The following is a 25,145-nucleotide window of genomic DNA, read 5'->3' on the forward strand; positions in this document are numbered from 1 at the left end:
AATTCAAGGGGAAGCAATTTCCCAAGGATACAATGTACAGGGCCAGCTACATACTTTGCAGGACCCAGTGCAAAATAGAAATGGGGGGGTGGAGTCCTTTGTTCAAAAATCAAGAAAAATGTGTCATTAAAGTTCCTATAATACAAAGCTTTTTCCTTTCTTCTGCAATTATGCTCTCAATTTGTCCTGAGTTTTTGTTGTTTTTGGTTTTTGGAGATTTTTTTCCTATTTAATTTCATTCCAAGTAAAGAAAAATTAAAATTTTAAAGTTCTTGGCATAAATTTTACCATTCATTTTTATATTGTGCAATGCCAGTTTAAAATCCAAGTATAAGAACATTTAACTTGTATACAAGATCAACGAAATTACACAATTCATCTTTTGTAGCTCATATATACAGGTGTATTTTGGTCCTACCAAAACAGTGGGCACACAGCACAAAACAAATTCAACTGTTTTATTTGACTTCTTTAGATACACACATGCCACCAACACTCTCTACCTTTGGCTTATTGATGAGCAAGAAAATACGAAAAGGAAAAGGAACTATGGGTCATCCTATCTTTCTATATCATTATTTTCAACATAAGTGGTTGGCTACTACAGGAAAGTAGCACAAGTAAATCTATGATAGGGTTCCTTGGTAGTTTATATTTTTTAGAACACCAATGCCTGCTTTCTGCACTCAAAGCAAGTTCTGGTTTGAATGGGAAGCCCAGCTTCTTGGGGTTGTCAGAGACTGGGGTTAGTCACAGACATGACATCCTTTCTTTGTACTCTGCACTCCTGCACACGGTGGGTCCACTGTGCCCATGAGCACGGCACACACTATATGCCCCTCGGAGTACGGAACAACTACAGACAAAACATCCAGCAAACTCCTCTGTTCACTCGCACACCCCATGGTTCCATCGGGATTCATGTACAAGATACAAGTTCAAGACTAAGAATTTTAAGATGGCAAAAGAAGAGCATTATACCAAGCGTAGGTCCCTTCTGAACACGGGACCTTGTGTGATGCACACGTTTTATGCCCGTGAAGCCAGCCCTGCTTATCAAGCATGCTCACAGCACACTGATTTTCAAAAAACACTGTCTTCACAGTGATCTGCTTCCCAAGGCAAGGCCTATTATAACACAGGAAGTGGAAACTATACTTTGTTGGAAAAAGGTGCTGTTGATGTGAAAAGACAACCCTAATTCACCATTTCTTGCCAAAGAAATAAACCGGAAGTCCTTGTGTATCTATTCAGCAAAGGAACAGGTGTAAAATTAAATTCTGGGTGAGTTTCCTTGAAGTTCTGTTGAGTGTACAGGATGGAAGAAAACATTCCACCTTCAGATTTTAGGGTCTTAAATCTGTCATTCCTTCCTAGATGTGTGAAAGCTGACCATGGCCTTTGGTTCAGTGGTTTTCGTTTACTCAACAGAATTCTGGGGGTCCTGAATTTTTTAGGAGTTCTGCTAGTGATACATGTTCTTCCCCAATCCTCGAAGGTTCATCCTGCTTTTTGCTGTAGTGGGTTTCTCCACTGACGGTACCTCCAAGGAATCAGTCTTCCTCTGAAGGAAAAGGAATTCAGCCACTGTGCTTGGGTGGTGGTTAAAGCGGAAATCACAAACTGCTATTCTTTTAACAAACACCCAATATTTGTGGGAGCTTTCAGCAAGAGAAGTAAATTCCCATGTGTTACTGGGTCTTACAAATGTCTTGATATTTCTGTTCTTCTTTTGATTGTTGTCATCATAAAGAAATTTATAATTCATTGTCATATTTATAAAAATTTCCATCATAGTTTCCAAGTTTTACAACTGCTGAGAAAAGTCTTTGTAATTCTTTTCACTATTTCTTGTCATCTTTGTCTCTATATTTCTGAATAGTATGTTTTAACTAATATCTCTTGATTTATCAGTTTTAGACATTATACATTGTCCTCTTAAAAGGAAGTTGAGAATTTGGCTTTATCACCTTCCCTTTCTTCCTGATGTATCATAACATTTGGTTAAATCAATGTTCAGCATTTTCATCATTATGACTAAGTAAATATTGTTCATTGTCGTGTCAAGTGGTATACTCTATGTTTCCTTGTACACCTTTTTGTTCCTAGTGCAAACAATATTTTTCTAACTTTTTATTAACCTGGTGTCCTATGTTTCTTAGTCTTTCATGCCTCGTTCTTACAGGATCAAAACCCTCAAGCAATCATTTTCATCTATTCCCCTGAAGACCTCACTTTTAGAATGCCCCATTCTCCTATTCAATATAGGCTATTTATTTTTTAAACCTGCTACACAGCTGTCATCCGTGTACACCCATTCAATACACTTACATTAGGACCCCATTTCAGGTATCCTAACTTACTCTTTTTCATGTTGGTTTTTCTCTCCAGTGGCTCCCTGACAAAGTGTGCAAGGGAGGTAACTTCTTTGAGACCTTTTGTGTCTGAAAGTATTTTTATTCTATCCTCCCTTGTGATTATTAGAGAATTTTAGGTTGGATACCATTGCTGGTCAGAATTTTGAAAGCTAGAATCATAGCTTCATTGGAATTATAGCTCCCTTATAATTGGCTATAGGTTGTTCTTTCTCCTGATATTTTTCTCCACGGTTCTCTGAAATAGCCCACAGACAGGCCTCACTGTGTTCCCCCCACAACACACACGCACTATTTTTCATCGTTCTTGGTAGTCTCTTTGAATTTAGAAGCTCAGTCCTTTAGTTCTGAGTAGTATTTTAGAATACATTTATAAAATAATTTCTTCATCATTTCTCCCTTCTCGCTTTCCAGAAGACCTAAAGGTTATTCTTGGACCAAGTCTCTAATTTTCTAATCTTTTATCTGTGAACAAGAGTTCTCCAAAATGACTTAAAGGAAAGAGACTTTATTCCAGAGAATACTTTCCAAACCAAGGAGATGCAGCCTTCCCTATGAAATGAAGGTGTAATCCAGGTAACATAGAGAGGGTGTCTCTTTTATAGAGAAAGTCCCTGCACATGTTCCCACTCAGGTCTTCTTATGCAAATGAAGGACTCAAACTTGCTTAGGTCAGAATGATTGACTTTTGCTGAGCTCTCATTGGTGAACACTTGCTGAGTTCTGATTGATTGACGTAGTCACAGCCTATTAGTTGGTTCCAGCAGCAAAAACAGGAAGAGGCAGCTATCAAATTCCCAAAGTTAAGCAGAGGTAGGGGTTTTCCAGGAACTCAGAATATGTGTGTGACTTCTAGTCAGCAAGTGGCCACTTGGCTCTAATTTGAATTTAGGCCCATTTAGCCACTCAGGATTCATCTTGAGGGATTGGCTCTCTCAAGGTTCATATATCCATCTTTTTATATTTTTGTTCTACTTTCAGGGAGATTTTTTTAAAGTTTATTTTCCAACTCATCTACAGAATTTTTATTTTGGAAGTTAGTTTTTAATTCTAAGAGGTCTTTCTTGTTCTTGGTGTTCAATTTTAATGCTATCCTATCCATGTTTTGAATATGCAGTATTTTTGTTACTTCTTAGAGTAATAATTATTATATATAGGTAGGTTTTTTTTAAAGTTTTCTTCAGCTTTTTTTATTATCTATATTTCTCCTGAGTGCTATTATTTGTTTGTTTGAGTCTCTGTCTTTCATGTTGGAGCATTTTTCAGTGCATGGTGGTGATCTTTGAAATGCTGTTCATTTTCCAAAGTAAGGCCTTAAATATTTGGAGGCTCTGTGCGTAAGTGTCTGCACTTCACTCTAGGGTGGTTGTGTGATGAGCTTCCTTTTTGTGGGGAACACTCAACTGTCTGTATCTGGAGGTCTTTTCTCTAGGATTCTTCGGGCTCCCCAGAGAAATATCCAACAATTGGGTATGAATACATAATTTGCAGGCCCAGTGCAAAATGAAAATGTGAGGCCTCTTGCTCAAAAGTCAGAAAAAAAGTTGAATTAGAAATACTAAAATAAAAATCTTTTTCTTTAAAAATATCTTATTACTTGTAACATGTAATGGGGTAATAGTGATACATATGTAACAACATAAACTACAAACTACAAGAAAAAATTTCGGTGTCATAATTTTATGTACTACAATAAACTATGATACTTTAATAATGTAATGTCTTGATTGATTGACAAATTTTTCTGGCTTTCTTTTCTGCAAACTCATTTATTAGGTCATGAGTGAAAATTTATAGTTTTACCAACTTCGATTCTTCAATCTATGTAATTAAAAATAATGGCAATTGTTCTTGGCAAATGCAGGATCTCAAATAACTTTTTATAATTTTTAATTTTAAGAAGGAAAACTAGGTGGAAAGAACAATATGAACAATGGCAAAGAGAGGGGAAAGAGGGGAGTGGTAAAACAGGTGAATGAACAACTCAGTGAGGTAAGATCTACATCAAGAGGAATCTTAAATGCCAAGCACAAAACTATAAGAAATGACAAGACATAGGGCACAGAGGCTACGAGTGGAAAAGAGGAGCAACTAGAGATGTAGAAGAATTCTCACAAAGCAACTGTCTGAAACTCAATCAGACTGAGGTGATCAGTACCGAACATAACCAAAAGAGCGTAGGAGAAAAAATGAAAGAAATGATGCTTGGATTGGAGATATATCATGATTAGTGACCTTTGAGAGATTAATTTCAATAAAATGGTGGGATCAAAATTCAGAAATAAGAGGTGAAAAGTGAAGAAGTAAATGCAGAAAAGCATTCTAGAAAAAGACAGTAAAAGGAAGGAGTACAAAAATATGAGAAATCTAGAGACAGAAAGGGAACACAGAGGTCATAATCTAGACCCTTCATTTTATAGATGAGGAAACCGAGGCCCAGAGGGGTTAAACCCATTCCCTTACTTAACCTGGTTAGCAACAGAGCTTAGACAGAAAACCAGTACAGATGAAATGGTAATTCAGGAAGGATAAGGATCAGGGAAAGGCTCTCTGTCTCCAAAGAGGGTTCCATTTAATTCCTCAGTTTCCATTTAGCATCTCACCTCCTTCTTCTGGTATCATGGGCCCATGGCCTTAAAATTATTTTCAACATATCTGATAGAAAATTATGACTATGATGATTCACTTGCTGGAGAAAATGCAATGTTGTTGGCTTGGGCAAGGGAAAGAGAAATTTGTCTATCATACTTTTTTATTCTTATAGGAATTTTATATTCCTAAAGCCTGAAAGATAGACAGGAAGGATTACTCATACTAAATTTGAAATGCAACACTATAATAATCTTGATAATACTCCACCCTGTCCAATTCCAGAGATAACAAATAACCCCAAGGTAACTATCCACCTACAGAAATAGACATTGTAGGGTAAAGACAGTCATTAAAAGAAAAATCACTCAATTATGGATAATTCCCAATGAGCTGACAAACACCATTTCGCTATGAGTAGCAAAGTTCATTAAGAAACACCCTAATAACGTGTGTATAAAAGCAAACTAACCTTGAGCAGGACATTCGCCATCAGAGCATCCCTCCAGGAACAAACGCTCCAGTCTGGACACCATGTCCTTGCGGTTTTCTTCTGCATCCAGACGGCTTGCCTCTTGCGGGGGTGCAGGCTCCGTGAGGCTCTCTAGTGGGGGAGCAGGCTTTGGAGCCGGAAACGCATGCGGTGTGCCAGGCATTGGAAGTGGCTTCTCTTGCGCCTTTGGGGGCAGCTCATCTGCTGGAGGCTATGGTGGAGGGCTCGGAGCGGGGAGTGCTTCTTGCGCTGCTTTCACCGGGAATGAACACGGCCTCCTCTCCGGCAACGAGAAAGTGACCATGCAAAACCTCAACGACCGCTTGGCCTCCTACCTGGATAATGTTCGAGCACTGGAGGAGGCCAACGCTGACCTGGAGCAGAAGATCAAGGGGTGGTATGAGAAATTCGGACCTGGTTCTTGCCGCGGTCTTGATCATGATTACAGCAGGTACTTCCCAATAATTGACGACCTTAAGAACCAGGTAAGAAACGCACTAGCATAAGTTAACATTCATGAGAGTATGTAGCCACTCGCATATGCCCAGATGTATAAGCGATCACAATAACAGGGCTTTGCCCTCAGCTTTTAAATTTGGGGAGTTCATTATCAATATTAGAAATAATTTATACTAAAACGCTAATCTTTGAACATGGCCCACCCATCATGTGGTTTTAGGTATGCATGTATGCATTTTGCAATATTAAAATATCAAAAACTTCCCAGTGTCTCCAGCTATATATTTATATGCTTTCCCATAAAAAGGAAAGGGTAGGGTGGGAAAAAAAAGAGGCCATACTTAAATTTCCCATTTTCAAAAGAATCATCTTATTATTAGAGACAGATGCCAGAAATATTACTAGAATTTCATAGGTAACTTTATTTCAAGGAAATTTGAAATGTCTTTTTAATATGTCCTCACTCTTAACTCTCCTTTTATCAGATAATTTCTGCAACTGCAAGTAATGCCAGTGTTGTCCTGCAAAACGACAATGCAAGACTAACAGCTGATGACTTTAGACTAAAGTGAGTAGGGCTGAAGAGAGACAGAAAAAAAGGTTATCTAGGCATTTTCCTCTTTTATTTAGGTTATTTGAGGTTGGCTCAATTCTTTGTTTTTATTTATTTATTTATTTGTTTTAAACCAAATGCATATTAGAATGACTGGCTGAATAATATATTTTTACTTGGGCAATTTGAGGGCTAACACGAATGAAGGCTAAGGTCACATGAGAGAGAATTTTGAGTATTCCCATCTCTTGCTTCAAAGAAAATGATTTGTTTCTTGCACCGTGGGTGACCTCCCTGAAGTTTTAAATATTATTTTAAGAGTTTTACCCCAAAGCTTTGTTCGAGCTTTATGATGAGCTAAACAGTACTGTGACTCATGTCTAACTACTGCTGATAAAACTTTCTGATACTTTTCTAAGGTTTGAAAATGAACTGGCCCTGCACCAGAGCGTGGAGGCGGACATCAACGGTTTGCGCAGAGTCCTGGACGAGCTGACCTTGTGCAGAACAGACCTGGAGATCCAGCTGGAGACGCTGAGCGAGGAGCTGGCTTATCTCAAGAAGAATCACGAGGAGGTGGGTGCTCCACCTCGCTGACTTTCACAAACCGCCTCCCTCCCAAAGTTGAAAATTCACTTCCGAGGATGACTGTCACATTCAAGAAGGAACTTGTCTATTTCGCCACGTGGCTTAAATTGTTCGAAATGTTTCTAGTCTCAAAAGAGACAAATTCCCCCGCCCCCCCCTCCCCCCGCCGCCAAAAAAAAAAGTTTCTAGCCTTATGGATCCTGTCCGGTCTGGTTCCTTTTAAAAAACATATTCAGATCCTAATTCGGTTAAACAAATCTCTTCCAGGAAATGAAGGCTCTGCAGTGCGCGGCCGGCGGCAACGTGAACGTGGAGATGAACGCGGCCCCCGGGGTGGACCTCACCGTCCTGCTGAACAACATGCGCGCTGAGTACGAAGCCCTTGCGGAGCAGAACCGCAGGGATGCGGAGGCCTGGTTCAATGAGAAGGTAAAACCACCCCAGGGTGCGCTTAACCTGGCACTGGGTGCAGACGCAGCCAACATGGCCCTAACACAGACTCCTGATGTTTCAGAGCGCTTCCCTGCAGCAGCAGATTTCTGACGACGCTGGTGCCACCACCTCAGCTCGGAATGAACTTACTGAGATGAAACGTACTCTTCAAACCCTGGAGATTGAACTTCAGTCCCTCTTAGCAATGGTAAGCAAAAAGTACGGAACAGATTTGCTTTAGAAATTGGGGGAGAAAAAATTAAAGAGAATTTCCTTCCGGATAATAGTATTTTAGTTTTTATCCGCTAATTACTATGCTCGGCATAAGACACATGTGCATTTTGCACACGAGAATCCTCTTTGCCTGACAATATAGCTAGATGCTAATAATTATGAAACATTAGAAATTAGCAAATACAATTATTTCAAGATACTCAAAAAAGAAAATAGTTTTCACTCTGAATCCTCTCCCCAAAGTCAAAAGATTAAAAACCACTGCTTATGTTCTCACTCATATTCAAAAGCTAAAAAAAATGGATCTCATAGAAGTAGAGGGTAGAATAGTGGTTACTAGAGGTTAGGAAGGGTAGGGGGTGGGAGGAATAGGGAGAGGTTGGTTAAAGAATACAAAATCGCATTTAGATAAGAGGCATAATTTCTAGGGTTCTGTAGCACTGTAGGGTGACTATAATTAGCAATAACTGTTATATATTTTCAAATAGAAGAAAAGATTTTGAATGTTCCCAACATACAAAAAAAATGATAAATGTTTTTGCTGATGGATATGTTAATCGTCCTAATTCTATCACCATACATCATATGTATTGAAATATTACCATGTACCCTATAAATATATACAATTATTATGTGTCAACATTTTTAGAAAAGAAAAAAAAACCTCTGCTTGTGAAGAGAAAAAATACATTTGCACCCCTCCTAACTTCACCTGACATTTCTTTTGGCTACTTAATTAAAGCACTCACAAGTTCCTTTTTAAGTGGCATAAACAAGAAGCAAAGTAGAGGCGTGAAGGTTGACTATAAAGCTCACCATGCTAATGATAATAATAACCTCTGTCATTAAGGGCTCGCCCAGCACTTCCAGCCACATGTGAGTCCACAGTAACCCTGGAGCGAGGGCAGGGCAAACTCCATAACTCATGTCATTATTTCCAAAAGAGGAATCTTGAGTGTCGAAGAAGTTAAGCAATTCCCGGAGTCCCACAGTTGGATCTGAAGGAACCAGAATTTCTCTCCAAATTTTCTAATTCCCAAGTCTATCTTTTTCCCACTATGGCTAGTAAAACTCCAGAATTTATTCACGAAAGAGGGTACGACTGTATATAAAATCAGGACTTTATATAAAAGTACTTGCAGATGAAAGGGTAAGACACTTTCATCTTCATTCATTGTAAAATTACAGCAAGCGTTCCCTCTGTGGATCTTTATAAATTTGGATTCACAAGCCAATGCATCAAACCACTGTATTTTTTTTTCTTTTATTTCAACATATTATGGGGGTACAGATGTTTAGGTTACATATGTTGTCCTTGGTCCCCCCTCCATAAAGCCTAAAAAGGTAATTCTTTTCTTTGGTTTATTCTACTCATGGAAAGTTTATGAAGTTTACTGTAGGATTATTTTTTTAACAGAAGAGCTACAACCCTCATGAAACAAGACTATCACGTGACTAGAAATGAGGTAGCAAAAGTGTAGAGGGAATTTTATTAGTGGGGAAGGTGGCAAGTTGTGCCAGACTCTGCAAGCACGGGCTATATTGGTATGGGGGAGGGATCTTTAGACTGTGCCCTATGAAGAAACAATTTCATCTTTTCTAACACTCCTGGGCATATGACTAACATTCATCACCAACTGTGTCATTCTCAAATACAAAAACAGTATGACATCTAATAAGGGCAACAATTAATATTGAACAAATGGAATTGTATTAGATAAAAATGATTATTTGCATTATGTAAGGATAACTCTTAATTATCTCCTCACTGCTCTGGCTTATTCTAAAACAATACTGTGACATGTTCCACTAAACTACGTCCTACTGAACCACAGAAACAGTCCCTGGAGTGCTCCTTGACAGAGACCGAGAGCAACTACTGCGCGCAGCTGGCGCAGATCCAGGCGCAGATCGGGGCCCTGGAGGAGCAGCTGCACCAGGTCAGAACCGAGACCGAGGGCCAGAAGCTCGAGTATGAGCAGCTCCTCGACATCAAGGTCCACCTGGAAAAAGAGATCGAGACCTACTGCCGCCTGATAGATGGAGAGGATGGGTAAGTTCTGCTTCTAATGAGAAAACAAGTTATTCTAAGGTTATTAAAGATTATTTGAAATCAAGTACAAAGTATCTATGATCCAGAGCATGCGTGGATAAAGCCTCATCTGGTGTTATTTCAGAACTCAAAGAATCGTTGAATCATTGTTTTTCAGTTTCCTGAAAACACAGAATGAAATAATTAATACAAATTCTCTATATTTTTACAGCTCCTGTGTTAAATCAAAAGGCTACAGAGGCCCAGGAAATCAGATAAAAGGTAAACAAAAGCTGTGTTAAGTATTCGATGTTTATTTTTTATGCATTTGATAAATTATAACAGTTCATATGTGTCCTTTTAGATTCATCTAAAGCCGCCATTGTTAAAACAGTTGTTGAAGAAATAGATCCTCGTGGCAAAGTTCTCTCATCCAGAGTTCACACCGTGGAAGAAAAAGCCACCAAAATCAACACCAAGAGCGAACAGAGGGTGCCTTCCTGAACTCCAGCCCCCCAAAAAGAATGGCTCCTAAATTAGAATACCAAACTGAAACTATGTTCCTAAATAAGGGCCCTCTTATTTTTCTGCTTTTCTTCCAATGGATTAAGACAAGCTGTTTTTAGAATGGTAACATTTCTTTGGCTTTCTCTATGGTGGCGTTTCAATAAAAGTTCTCCCTGTTGCAAGTCATCTTCCCTGGTTCTGATCAATCTTTGCATTTTAAATGTCACCTCCAACAGGAACTGAATTTTGCCTTTAATTTCTTCTCTTAAATCCAACGGTCTTCACGAGTTAGGAGTAAGTTTAACATTTAAACTAGTTGGAGTCTTTTTCACACCTCTGTAAAATTTTGCCTTCCTTCCATCCTTCAATAAATACTTACTGAGCACACACTAAGTGCCAGGTATTGAGGATAAAACAGTTAATAAAAATCCAGTCCCTGAGATCAACATGCTCATAGAAGTGGAAATTAGAAATTGAAGAACTGGAAACACCCTAAAAATAAAGGAATGGCTGGCTATAAATGGTGATATTTGAAGGTAGAAGGGAAGGAGAGAGATGTGGGGGCTATAGTAATTGGAGTATTCCAGTGGGTAATTCATAATCTTGACCACTCCACTATGAGGTTGGGGACTCACAAGTACTATACTCAGTTTTTGCCATCCAAGACTACAGAGCAATGAGTCTCTCAAGTAAATCATAACTTTTAGTGAAATATTTAGCACTTGCCATCAATGGATCTATTTCTCTAATCTGTGGCTCAAGGCTACAGGGGGGTCAGAGGAGGTGTAAGCTCAGCAGAAAACCCTCCATAGGCTTCTTTGAGGCTGACAGAATTTACCCCACCCCATATCAATCTCATAACAGAAAGAGCCTGCTTTTTTCTGGAACCAGTACCGTATTACTGATCTCTGCAGAATGGGTTCAGTGCAGCTGAATCACAATCACTTTCAAGCTGTCTTCCCTCCTCTCTTTCCCAGATGCATTTAACAACACCCAGGTGAACTTAAAGCAAATACGTACTTTCCTGCTTAACTCTTTAATTAACCAGTCCTCCCATCATATACCCTTATATCAAATTAGGAGAAGAAAGCATCCTACCACATGGTTTCTTAATCAAAAGTACTTAGCTTACAGACTCTTTGGAAGACAATTTGGCAGTTTCTTACAAAAACTAAACATACTCTTAACCATATGATTCAGCAATCGCTGGATCCTTTACCCAAAGGAGTCGAAAACTTCTGTCCACACAAAAATCTGCACGCAGATGTTTATAGAAGATGTATTCCTAATTGCCAAAACTTGGAAGCAACCAAGATGTCCTTCAGCAGGTGAACGAATAAATAAACTGGTACATTCAGACAGTGGAATGTTACTCAGCGCTAAAAAGAAATGAGCTATCAAGCCATGGAAGACATGGAGGAATCTTAAATGTGTGTTCCTGAGTGAAGGAAGCCAATCTGAAAAGGCTACATACTGCATGATTCCAACTATATGATATTCCAGAAAAGGCAAAATTATGGAGACAGTAGACGGATCAGTGGTTGCCGGAGGTTGTTGGAAAGGGATGAATAGGCAGAGCACAGGGGATGTTTAGGGCAATGAAAATACTTTGTATGATACCGTAAGGATGGATACATGTTATTATACATGTATCCAAACCTGAGATAGGGAACCGGCAGGCCTTATTCAATAAAGAGTCATAAGCCCTAGAAGAAGGTTGTGGATAAAACAGGAGACGGCAGAGAAACCAGCCAAAACCAATTGGAGCCCAGATGGCATGAAAACAACCTCAAGTTACCCTCACTGCTCTTTATACACTAGTTATAATTCCTTGACATGCTAAAAGAAACTCCCGCCAGCGCCATGACAGTTTACAAATGCCATGGCAACTCCCAGGAATTGTCCTATATGGTTTAAATGGGAGAGACCCTCCCCCAACTCTCTACCCCTGTCGCAAGAAACTCACAGACAATCCTCCCTTTGTTTAACACGCAGCCAAGAGAGAAACACAAAAACAGGCAGCCAGCAGCGCACAAACGCTGCTCTGTCTATGGGGAACCACTTTTCTTTTTATGATTTTTTGTCTTTCTTCCTCAATAAACTTGCCTTTGCCTTACTCTCGGCTTGTTCTTGAATTCCTTTTTGTGTGAAGCCAAGAATCCACTTGGCCTACAGGCCGGACCCCAGTTTTGGGGTCCACTTTCCTTTATCAAACCCACTGAATATACAACACCAAGAGTGAACCCTAACGTAAAAAAAAAGTCTTTAAATTTTTTTTTAAAAATTTTTAAATACTTAGCTCCTATTTATTCAGTATTTAAGATGTCTGACCACCACCTTATAACTCAGGGAATAAACTCCACTAGAACCAGGTTGAATAAACTCTTTTTACTAAAACCAGGCTATATTCAGGACTTTTTCACATAAATTCCAGGAAACAGTCCATAATAATTGGTAACCAGCACTTAGTATGTGCTAGACTCTATTCTGAGCATCATTGAATCACTGAATCAGGACAGCCCTACGAGGTAGGTATTGTTATTATCCTCGTTTTATAAATAAGGAAACTGAAGCAGAGAGCAGCTGCGTAATTCGCCCAAGGTCACACACCTCATAACTGGAGGTGCTGGAATGCGAACCCAGGCAGTCTGGCTCGGAGTCTGTGCTTACCCACAACATAATACCACACTCTGAGAACCTCACCACTCCACCTTCCTTCTCCCAAGAAAATGGATGAAGAAACTAAGTGCACGCTAACTCTAGGCGGTCAGAGATTAGCAGAGCCTTCAATTCATTCAGAGTCTCCTTCCCAAACAAACCTGGGAAGTCATTTCGTGGGAGGAATTAGCACACTAGAATCTGAGTCTCAGGAAAAAAAAAAAAACTAGGAATCCAGTGACAAAGCAAACCTCATTCATGTTCAAGAAAAATGGTTATCCAAACTTGCTACGCAAATGTAGAGCATGAATTTTAAACAAAACGGCATACTTGAAATTAAACAATAAGTTCATCACAAGGAAAATGAGCATATGACCATTAGAATAAGATAATGAAATCAAGGGGTTTCTTTGATCAGGTTTGCCTGCCCTGCTTGCTTTTGGTTGCTTGCTTTTTGTTGTTTTTTTCCCCTATTTCCATGAAGCTGAAGGCCACATAGCTGAACACTGAAACTTAACCTTCATAGGCTACTTTATAGATAACATTCATAAGTCACCATGGTAATGATCACTTCATCTGTTTTTCAAGAATGTGGGCCAGCTCCCATCAGTTCAAACCCATTGAAACCACCAATCCTTCAACTGGGCCTATGCAAGCGACCAAGAGTTGGCCTTTTCACATCAAAGGGCCAAAAACTCCACCCTCAGATCATGCTAATGCTACCATTTTCTGTACATATGTCCTATGAAATGCCAGGAACCCTGCGCCATACACTTGCGCAGAATGACCCTGTTACTTCATTTTTCCCCACTGCCAATCACCTTTCCCCATGCCTTAGACCACCCGGCTTCCCTAACCCATAGATATCCTAAGGCTTTTCTTTGGGGAGGAGGATATAAGAGCTGTTCTTCCACCTCCCCACTCCTAGGCCTTGCAAATAAATCTTTTCTCTTTTGCAGAACTCATGGGAAAACTCATGATTTACTGTGCGAGGGCATAATGGACCTGGACCCAGCCACTAACAATAATATAATGAAAAACTTTATCCTGTAATAAGGAAACATTAACACTATATAAGTTTAATTCGACTCGATTATTTTGAATACCTATCATACACACATCATATAATGCTCTGATACTTAGTAGATTCTCAAGAAATGACCCATGATATATTGCTGAGTATCAGTTTCTTGCCATGAATAAAATAATCACTCTCAGGAAGAAATATATAGATAGAAGCGGCCCAGAGATTTTGTTAAATCTCTCCTCCACTTTCAGAAAGGACTAAACATACCTAAACTTTTAAAGTAAGTATTAGTTTAGAGGAAATCTATGATTACAAAAATTCAGGAGACTTGCCCATATGAGTAAACAGGCGAGACAATCTTCCAAGGAGTTAAGCATCATGTGTTCTAGTCTTGCTTTGATATAGAAATGCTTTGTGATCTGTGTTGCCCCTGAGCTTCAGAGCCAGCTCATCTCCAAAATGGTTTAATAATATATGCCTAACTTATTTCACAAAAGATAAGTTAATTAGTATTTATAAAATATCTAGACACAGATTATGTTAATAATAACTTTGCAATCTCATAATAACCCTTATCTAAGAAACAAAAGCCTTGTATACTATGACACTGACAACAGACCCTTTTCCTTGTTTTATTCATGGGAAGCATGGGAAAAAGATTTAAAATCTGACCAGATCACAACAAAATCAGTAATAAGTCTCTTAATAGGAGCTATATCTCTTAACGTACCACGTACTGTTCTAAACATGAGCCAATGGTCCAAATTATAGTTTTATATTTATTAAAATTAAATATTTGGGGTCAAAAAAATACCAGCAGCCCACCACATATTCCATATCTTTCAGTGAGAATCATGTTGGATATTTTTCAAAATGATCAATATCCATAACATTGAAAAATCACATTCAGAAAAAAATTACTGTTTCAAAACTAAACCTGTAATTAGTTAACCAATCAATTTGTAGCATTATAAGTGATAGAGACCTGGGCCTGTCTGACATGTCCACTTTATCATAATAATTTAAATAATTAACATTTACAAAATGTTTGTGCCCTTTGGACTGTCTTATAGTCATTCATTATTTGAGTTGCCCAATATTCATTTGAGATTGTTCAGTGTTATTATTTTCATTTGTCCAGTAGGGAAATGAAGCATGACAAGACTGGATACCTTCCCAAGGGCATCAAGGCAGGAGAATAAAGAGTCTACTTCCCCACAACAACTCATCCTCTATCTAGAGTACCATAATTACTGGTTTTCTAGGTAGCCATGAGAACAACCCTCTACTTCATGTATCTTACTCCCCAATGATCAATGTAATGCTCACTTCTCAAAATAATTCATAATGCCTTAAATGCATAAATTTAAATGAAAAGACAGTAAACAATATTTTTGAGGTAGGGAAGTGAACAATGTGGAGACTCAGAAGTTAGTTGAATTGAAATTCTGCTGGACCAAATCAAGAAATCTTAATCCAAATAATTCTCCATCAACACCATATATTCATGAATTTTAGTGAAATTGATAAGCAAGTTACAGCAGGAGTTTTATTATTTCAGTTTTCAATTCTTAAAAAACCAATTTAAAAGCTCCCACGACCAAAAGATCACTAGATATAGAGAGTCTGTAATTGCAATAAGAAAGAAAATATTCAGTAAAGTGGGAATAATAGAGATACTCTACGAGCATTTGCATGACAAGAGTACAAGACATTTCTTACTTGAATTATTAATTCCCTTTGTTATATGCGGGGACTAGAGTCTATTCGAGAGGTCAAAAAGATATACATTTACTCATATTTAATATTGACCGTGGAGGCTATGATTTGGTATTACACCACCTGACACCTTTTTTATATATATAAAAATATCCGTGGGGCATCTTTCCACCTACAGACTGGACGCTATTAAAAAATCTCCCCATTATGAAAAACAACAATTAGAATGTAAGTAAATTTTATTACAGATGGGCACAGTTAAGACTGAAACAACCTAGTGAATCCTATAAAAGGACAATGGAGCTAACCTCTACGGAAGGTATACTCGGCTTCGCTCCTCTCTGGGAAAGGGTCGCTGGGCTGTGCTGTCGCCATGTCTTTTCGACTTTCCGGTGGATCCAGGCAGATCTGCTCACGAGCTGCGTCTGTTAGGCTGTCTGGTGGAGGAACAGGCTTCGTGGCTGGGAATGTGTGTGTTGGGTCAGGAGCAGGGAGCAGCTTTTCTTGTACTATTGGGGGCATTTCTTCTGGAGGAAGCTTCTGCAATGGTGGTGGAGGGTTGGGAAGTGGTGTGTGCACTGGTTTTCTTGGCAATGAGCACGGCCTCCTTTCTGGGAATGAAAAGGTGACCATGCAGAACCTCAACGACCGCCTGGCGTCCTACCTGGACCATGTGCGAGCTCTGGAGGAAGCGAACGCAGACCTAGAGCAGAAGATCAAGGGTTGGTATGAGAAATGTGGGCCTGGTTCCTTCCAGAGACATGATCACGACAACAGTAGATACTCCTCGGTCATCGAAGACCTTAAAAGGCAGGTAAGAAATATGCACTTGCATGCTTTTACTACAGACTTTGGGTGTGCATAGCTTAAAGAAGAGAACATACAAAATGAGCTTAACATATTTATATGATGTAGAATTTGTTCAGTCTGTATTCCCAGCCCTACGAGAGGTGCCTGGCAATAAAAAATTTGCAGAATTAAATAATGAAAAAGAAATAAGTTCAAGGCCAGGCATGGTGGCTCACGCCTATAATCCTAGCACTTTGGGAGGCCAAGGTGGGAGGATCACTTGAGGTCAGGAGTTCTAGACCAGCCTGAGCAAGAGCAAGACCCTGTTTCTACTAAAGATAGATAAAAGTAGCTGGGCGTGGTGGCACGTGCCTATAGTCCCAGCTACTTGGGAGGCTGAGGCAGGAGGATTGCTTGAGCCCAGGAGTTTGAGGTTGCTGTGAGCTAGGCTGATGCCACAGCACTGTAGCCCAGGCAACAGAGTGAGACTCCATCGAAAGAAAAGAAGAAAGAAAAGAAAAGAAAACAAAAGAAAAGAAAAGAAAGAAGGAAAGGAAGGAAAGAAGGAAGGAAGGATGGATTTCGAAAATAGAGATAACTACTTTTATTCTTTGTATGTAGCTCATACCTTTTTATCAAGAGTCAAATGAAAGTATCCATGTGGCTCTTAAGTTCTAGATGTTTATTATCTGAAGAAAATCCATATTCTGTTAATATAGAAAAAAGATACTAAAATAGATGCTTGATGGGCTAAGAAGATATAGAATCACAATGAAATCTGGAGGCTCCTCTAACTTTCGGCACTTAACATTTTGCACAATCTACCCTATTTAGATTATTTCTGTGACCAGCTGTAATGCCAGTATTGTTCTACAAAAAGACAATGCCAGACTGGCTGCCGATGACTTCAAGCTGAAGTAGGTGAAAAAAAAGTAATTAATTATATCAATAAAGGTAAAAATACTACCATTGGATTAAAGAACATATCTTTTGCTTTGAAAACCAAAATGTTTTTATAAAGTCAGACAAAATCAATGAAAAAATTGAATTAAATATGCTCTTATAAAAAGAGCTATCATACATTTTTTTAAATCTAGCAATATTTCATTTAACTGTTAAGCACCTTGGATGAAAAAAAAAAAAAACAACTCTGTAGAGATAACATTTCCAAAATGCAATTCACAAATAGGTAGCTATCTCAAACTTTTTTAACAGTTTGCATTGCAAGAAGCTTCAGAAATGTGTACAGAACATCCTATCTTTTAGCCTATGAAATGTCTTACAAAGTTGTGCTTTGCCCCTGCCTATGATCACAACTCTTAAGCACCTTAATAACCTCGAAGGTACGAAAACGAGCTTGCCCTGCACCAGAGTGTTCAGGCCGACACCAACAATCTTCGCAGAGTGTTGGATGAGCTGACCCTTTGCATAACCGACTTGGAGATACAATGTGAGACCGTCAGTGAGGAACTGACATACCTCAAAAAAAATCACCAGGAGGTAAAGAAGCCTGCAGAGCGGCTTTGTACAGGCTCTGATTTCCTTCTCAAGTCCACAGTCCATTTCACAGCAGGGTGTGAATATCAAGCAAAATCCTACTTTGCGTATTAATACCGATCCCTTTTCTAGGAAATGCAGGTCCTGCAATGTGTAGCTGGGGGGAATGTGAACGTGGAGATGAACGCAGCCCCGGGGGTGGACCTGACTGTTCTGCTGAACAGCATGAGGGCTGAGTATGAGGACTTGGCTGAGCAGAACCGCAAAGACGCGGAAGCCTGGTTCAACGAGAAGGTATGTCTATGGCAAATTACACACAGAGGGCTCCTTCAGTAGACGATCGAGCGAGTCACTAACCCTTCTGACAATTACACTTCAGAGTGCAACGCTGCAACAACAGATTTTTGATGACGCAGGAGCAGCCACAGCGGCCAGAAATGAGCTGACAGAACTTAAACGCAATTTGCAAACCCTGGAAATAGAACTTCAGTCCCTCCTGGCTATGGTACGCAGGAATCACCATTGAATCGAATATGTATGCACGTCTGTATAAGTAAATACATATGTAAGAATATATATAACACTAAGTGTAATATAGAACTAAAAATATAAAATATATTAAATATTGAGAATTCTGTCCCTAAACATTACTTCTCACTCACCAAGCCCAAAATGTGAAAAAATGACTTTTTTCAATGAAGAGAAAATTTTTTAAAAATCTTGCTAATGTATATTTTCGAATGAAATTATTTACACCTTGTACAGATATTTCTTTCTACCTCGAGAATCTTTAGAATATGAACATGACATTTCTCTTTTACACATTCGTCCTTCTTTCAGAAACATTCCTATGAATGCTCCTTGGCTGAGACGGAAGGAAATTACTGTGATCAACTCCAGCAAATTCAGGATCAGATCGGAGCAATGGAGGAACAACTGCAACAGATTCGAACGGAAACAGAAGGCCAGAAGCTGGAGTATGAACAGCTTCTTGATATTAAAATATTTTTAGAAAAAGAAATTGAAATTTATTGCAACTTGTTAGATGGAGAAGAGAGGTAAATATTAATTTGTGAAAAAAATTAACATCACATCAACCAGGTTTTCTCACTATGTAGGTATACCAGTATTATGCCCCAGAATTTCCTGCTCTAAAGATCATACTTATATATGTCCTCAGGAATGTCCATTATCTAAGTGAATGAAAACAGGCAGAAACTTGAAAATCAAATTTCTAAATATGTAAAGTATTCATATGTATAATAATATAAAGAACATTTAAGTACAGAATGTTTAACAATTCCAGTATTCCAATCCAAGGGAAAAATTATCTTCTGTGGTTTATTGTTTAGGCATATTTCTTATAACACATTCTCTTTTATTAAGACTAGTTACTCCATGTGCACCCTGTATTAAAGATGAACGATGAAGATATAGGAAGATTTAATCAGGGGAGCATCATAGTTAGTCAAATAGCAACAGCCTGGAATTGCAGCCCTGGGTGTGAATCACACACTGGGTGAATATGAGCACATTGTTAAACCTTTTTTAAATCTAGTTTCCTCATTGGTAAAATTGTGCTAACACCAAAACCATACCCTTAGCTACTCTTAACCATAGTGCTTCACTGTGTAGGTAAAATGCTTGTGACAGGGGCTTACACACAAAAGTTACTTGGAAATCAGAGGCTGTTACTACATGCTTGCCCACGGCTGCACCATGAAGAGGTAACAGCCCTCTGCAGCCTATCCAACAAGAACCCGGCACTGAGGGATCCCTCCCCCAAACAAATTACTTATTATGCCATTCATTTTACACTTAATTTATAGCACCTTTCATGCCATGTTAGAGGTAACTTTCCACATGAGCATACTTTATTTTCAACAGTATAAACTGCTTGTGTCTTAGCTCTATATTTTCTACAGCACCTAGCCCAGCCCCTTCTCCACAGTAGGTAGTCCAAACATGCTCATTGGCCAGTTGAATTCAAAGTCAGAATGAGAACTGGGAGTCCCCGTGTTGCTAAATGAAAGGGATAATACCTGATCATGAGGAGATTTCTGATCATAAACATCCATTTAATCTCTTACTGTGAAAAGCTTACTAATAGTCCTTAAACGTAAGAGGAATTTGAATCTTATTGAAACTAAAACCCCAAAACTTTTATTCCCAATACAGAGGTATTTATGAGCTCCTTGAGGAAAGAAAAAATGCAATAATTTACATTTCTCTTCACAGAAAATGCAAATCCTCATGTTACGAATCAAAAGGCTGTAAGCCCGCAAATTCTGGAAATCAAGTCAAAGGTATAGAAAGTTTTCTTGGTGTAACTCTTTTAAGCTCCAGCAGTTGTATTAAATGAGTCACTTAATTGTTAATCAAAGAAAATTTGTTTTTAAACTTAGCTCTAGTGGATGGAAGGGATGAGGTGTCATCATGACAATTCTTAACGTTTGCATTTTATACTCCTGTAGAAGAGATGTGGTCAAATTTTAAAATTACTGAAATGAGGAATCAATCCCCTAATATCTTTCTTACCTAGGATGTATTCTTTTTCAAAATTTCAATGGTTTTATAAGAGAACTACTTTATTTTAAACCACAAAAATAGGACAAGTTGGTATCTAAAAGAATACGACATTATGTGCAACCTGTCTACACTTGCCTGATACTTAGGTTGTTTTAATACATGTTTCTGTTACATTTTCAAATATCTATTGCTCTAAACACAGTGGTAAATACAAGAAAGATAGCCTAGGGTCTTGCTAAGTATTGGCTTCAAACACATACATATATCAATTTACTGCAAATTTGCAAAAACCATTTTTAGAAAGCAAACCTGTCATGACTAAATACCTTTCAACCTGCTGAGAATGACCACTAAAAATTTATTTTATTTTAGATTCAACAGAAGAAACTGTTGTCAAAACAGTCGTTGAAGAACTAGATCAACTTGGCAATGTCCTTTCACTGAGAGTCCACTCAGTTGAAGAAAAATCCTCTAAAATAAGCAACATCACAGTGGAACAACGGGTACCTTCTAAAGACCATAATGAAAAAAAACTTCTTTGAAAAAAACAAAACAAAAAAAAGCCTGCCCTTCCAAAATCCCATTGGTCAAATAACTCAAGGAAGTTATTCATTTCTGTTATTAAAAATATAAGTGCTAGAATTCGTTTTCCCTCTCTTCCTTTTCTCATGTTCTTTGCATATAATCCTTTTCAAGAGAAGGAAAAATCTTACTCTGTCCTTAATTTTTGTTTTTATTTTGGAGGCCTTTTTTTGCCACTTTATTAAAAATTCTTTTGTTGCAAATTATTTTTTATAAATCTGGTTCTGTTTATTTCCACAGTTGATCCCAATGTGACAATACTAAGGACCTGCTAATAAAATAATGTACTTCACTTCACAATCACATGTACGTCAATCCGTAACAGAATAACTTGGAAAGAGCCCTAATCTCTAGTCCCAAATCTGACCTTGATTAACTATGTAAATAACTCGATCTCTTTGAGTTTGAGCTTCCATGGATATAAAAGAAGATTCTATTCAACGATCATTAGGATTTGTTCACTCTTGGAATGCCTAGCGTGCATGGATGATCAGCAAGTGTTAGTTTGTTGGATCTGAATCTGGATAGCTATTTTTCCACTTTGCAGCACATGCATCTCTCTGTTCCTACCACGCTGGTGACTAAGCAAATTCAGAACTGCACTACTCAAGCCTGGGGGAGGTTCTAAATCTTGCTCACATCCTCCTGCACACAAGATTCTGCCTGACATCCTTACCAAATTATTTTGGAAAGTGTTAGCTGGGGTTGGATGGCAGCAAAGTTCTAAGCTAAAGAGGTTTTTCCATTTGGGGTGGAACAAGGCAGGGAGTTCTGTAATAATCTTTTCCAAACACAGTAGTATAAAATTATAAATCAATGATAGGAAGAATTTTAGAAAGCTCACAAATATGTGAAAATTAAATAACATGCTCCTAAACAACCAATAAGTCAAAGAAGAAATCAAAAGAGAAATCAAAAATATCTTGAGACAAATGAAAATGGAAACACAACATAAGAAAACTTACAAGATGCAGCAAAAGCAGGTCTAAGAGAGAAGTTTATAGCAAAAAATGCCTACTTTAAAAAAGAAGAAAAATCTCAAATAAACCACTATTACACCTCAAGGAACTAGAAAAAAAGAAGAAACTAAGCCCAAAATTAGTAGAAAGAGGAAATAACAAAGATTACAGCAGAGGCCAGGCGCGGTGGCTCACGCCTATAATCCTAACACTCTGGGAGGCCGAGGCGGGTGGATCGCTCAAGGTCAGGAGTTTGAGGCCAGCCTGAACAAGAGCGAGACCCCGTCTCTACTAAAAAAAAAAAAAAAATAGAAATGATCTGGACAACTAAAAATATATATATATAGAAAAAATTAGCCAGGCATGGTGGCGCATGCCTGTAGTCCCAGCTACCTGGGAGGCTGAGGCAGGAGGATCACTTGAGCCCAGGAGTTTGAAGTTGCTGTGAGCTAGGCTGATGCCACGGCACTCTAGCCAGGGCAACAGAGCCAGACTCTGTCTCAAAAAAAAAAGATTACAGCAGAAATAAGTGAAACTGTAAAACACTGATGAAGAAATTGCAGAAGGCACAAATAAATGGAAAAATATCCCATGTTGGTAGGTTGGAAGAATTAATATTATTAAAATGTCCATACTACCCTAAGTGATTTACAGATTAAATGCAATCTCAATCAAAATTCCAATGACATTTTTAACATACATAGAAAAAAAAATTCTAAAATTCATATGGAACCACAAAGGCCCTGAAAAGATTGCGAAAGCAATGTTGAACAACAGGAACAAAGTTAGAGGCATCACATTATCTGGTCTCAAAGTCTTCTACAAATACATAGTTACCAAAACATCATAATAATGGTACAAAAATCAACATATAGACCAACTGAACAAAACAGACAGCCTAGAAATAAATCCATACGTTTACAGTCAACTGATTTTCAAATAAAGGTGCCAAAAACACACAACAAGGAAAGGACAATCTCTTTAATAAATGATGTGGAGAAAACTAGATATCCACATTCAGAAGAATGAAACTGGAACTTTTATCTCATGCCATATTCAAAAATCAACTCCAAATGTATTAAACTTGATGTTTTTCAGAAAAACAGTTTTTAAAACATGAATTTCTATCTTACATTTTAATAATCCATCTGAAAAAGAAAAAAAATCTGTTCACAGTACATCACACTCAAAGTCTGTTACTTCTTAGTTTGAGTTAAATGCCAAAGAGCACCATTCTTTAAAAATAAATAAATAAATGAAGCAGCCTTCTGCTACATGAGGACATAGCATAAAGACAGCTGTCTATGAATCAGGCAGCGGACCCTCACCCGATACCAGATCTGCCAGCACCTTGATCACAGACGTCCCAGTCTCCAGCACTATGAGAAAAAAATGTTCTGTTTATAAGCCCAAAAAAAAGTAAATAAAAAAATAAAAAGTAAAAAGAAATGTATTAAACACTTAAACATAAGACCTGAAACTATAAAACTTCTATAAGGAAAAACTTCTTGACATTGATCTGGGCAAAGATTTTTTTATATGACCCCAAAAACATAGGCAACAAAAGCAAAAATAGACAAATTGGATTATATTAAACTAAAAAGCTTCTGCAAAGCAAAGGAAACAATTAACAGAGTGAAGAGACAACCCACAGATTGGGGGAAAATATTATGAAGCATACATCTGACAAAGGGTTAATATCAAAAATATATAACTCAACTCAGTAACAAACAAAAAGCAAGTAACCCAATTTAAAAGATTATTTCTCAAAAGAATACATACAAATGGCCCACAGGTATATGAAAAAATGTTCAACATTACTAATCATCAGTGAAACGCAAATTAAAACCACAGTGAGATATCGCCTCATACCAGTTAGTGTGGCCATTATGAAAAAGATAAGAGATAACAAGTGTTAGTGAGGATGTGGAGAAAGAGAGCAATTGTACACTGTTGGTGGGGATGTAAATTAGCACAGCCATTATGGTAAACAGTACAGAGGTTCCTCAAAAAATTAAAAATAGAACTATTGTATGACCCACCAATCCCACTACTCTGTGTGTGTGTGTGTGTGTGTGTGTGTGTGTGTGTGTGTATATATATATATATATATATATATATGTAGCCAAAGGAAATGAAATCAGTATGTCAAAGAGATATCTGAAATCCCATGCTCACTGCAGCGTTATTCACAATAGCCAAGATGGGGAGTCAACCCAAGCATCCATCAACAGACGAATGGATAAAGAAAATGCAGTATACATACACAATGGAATACTATTCAGCCTTTTAAAAAGAAGGAAATTCTGTCATTTGCGACAATATGGATGAACCTGTTGGATGAAATATTGCAAACCATCCATCTGATAAAGGGTTAATATCCGAAATATATAAGAAACTCAAACAATTCAGTAACAAGAAAACAATGTGATTTAAAAGACACCTTTCAAAAGAAGACATGCAAATGGCCAGCAGGTATATGAAAAAATGCTAACATTACTAATCATGGGGCAAATGCACTGGGGAGGTGTTGGTCAAAGGATACAAAATTTCAGCTAGGCAGGAGATCTATTGTAGCATATGGTGACTATAGTTAATAACAATACATTGTACACATGAAAATTGCTAAGGGAGTAGATTTTAAATGTTCTCATCACAAAATAAATATGAGGTAATGGATATGTTAATTAGCTTGATTTAGGCATTCTGCAATGATACATATATCAAAACATCATGTTGTACACCATAAATATATACAATTTTTATTTTTCAGTTTTTAGAATGTCCATAATATTTAAGGTTGTCAATAAATATATGTAAATCCACACCCAGCAAATACCTTACTGATGACTTTCACCTGAGCCAAACCACAATGACGTAAAGACAGATCCTTCCAGGTTTGCTTCAAATTTTGCAGGTTCAGGAAGTATGTTAATGTCCTTCCAAACTCCCACAAAACATAACAGCAATTAGGAGTGTGTTTCTAATTACCAAAATGGATAAGAGAAGACAACTATCCCCAGTCATAAGTAAATGTCAACAAAATATGATGTGTATGTCAGCTTAAATGGAAGTTAACTTCTCATTGGAAACAGTGACTAGAGGAATTTAAAAACATTACAA

At 38.0% G+C, this 25,145-nt stretch overlaps 2 protein-coding genes across 2 annotated transcripts; both read left to right on the forward strand.

Moving 5' to 3' along the window:
- Positions 1 to 5,465: 5,465 nt before the first annotated feature.
- On the forward strand, positions 5,466 to 10,448 carry KRT27 (keratin 27, type I). Its single transcript, XM_012660877.1, has 8 exons — positions 5,466 to 5,942; positions 6,402 to 6,484; positions 6,889 to 7,045; positions 7,325 to 7,486; positions 7,572 to 7,697; positions 9,559 to 9,776; positions 9,988 to 10,037; positions 10,120 to 10,448. The coding sequence occupies exons 1-8, from the start codon at positions 5,499 to 5,501 to the stop codon at positions 10,257 to 10,259; spliced, it is 1,380 nt and encodes a 459-aa protein (XP_012516331.1). The 5' UTR covers positions 5,466 to 5,498; the 3' UTR covers positions 10,260 to 10,448.
- A 5,553-nt stretch (positions 10,449 to 16,001) lies between these two features.
- Positions 16,002 to 21,266, forward strand: KRT26 (keratin 26, type I). The gene is made up of 8 exons (XM_012660222.1): positions 16,002 to 16,480; positions 17,290 to 17,372; positions 17,799 to 17,955; positions 18,085 to 18,246; positions 18,332 to 18,457; positions 18,793 to 19,010; positions 20,191 to 20,258; positions 20,854 to 21,266. Exons 1-8 carry the CDS (start codon positions 16,040 to 16,042, stop codon positions 21,021 to 21,023), a joined length of 1,425 nt encoding a protein of 474 aa, XP_012515676.1. The 5' UTR covers positions 16,002 to 16,039; the 3' UTR covers positions 21,024 to 21,266.
- The last annotated feature ends 3,879 nt before the right edge of the window (positions 21,267 to 25,145 follow it).

This window comes from Propithecus coquereli, unplaced genomic scaffold, assembly GCF_000956105.1.
Source record: "Propithecus coquereli isolate 6110/MARCELLA unplaced genomic scaffold, Pcoq_1.0 Scaffold119, whole genome shotgun sequence".
NCBI lineage: Eukaryota > Metazoa > Chordata > Mammalia > Primates > Indriidae > Propithecus > Propithecus coquereli.

Bases quoted from the DNA above. Each gene is read 5' to 3' on its own strand.
- KRT27 (XM_012660877.1), top strand. From the start codon at position 5,499: ATGTCCTTGCGGTTTTCTTCTGCATCCAGACGGCTTGCCTCTTGCGGG. The intron at 5,943-6,401 runs GTAAGAAACGCA...TCCTTTTATCAG, and splicing joins TTGACGACCTTAAGAACCAG to ATAATTTCTGCAACTGCAAG. The intron at 7,487-7,571 runs GTAAAACCACCC...CTGATGTTTCAG, and splicing joins AGGCCTGGTTCAATGAGAAG to AGCGCTTCCCTGCAGCAGCA.
- KRT26 (XM_012660222.1), top strand. From the start codon at position 16,040: ATGTCTTTTCGACTTTCCGGTGGATCCAGGCAGATCTGCTCACGAGCT. The intron at 18,247-18,331 runs GTATGTCTATGG...ATTACACTTCAG, and splicing joins AAGCCTGGTTCAACGAGAAG to AGTGCAACGCTGCAACAACA. The intron at 19,011-20,190 runs GTAAATATTAAT...TTCTCTTCACAG, and splicing joins TTGTTAGATGGAGAAGAGAG to AAAATGCAAATCCTCATGTT.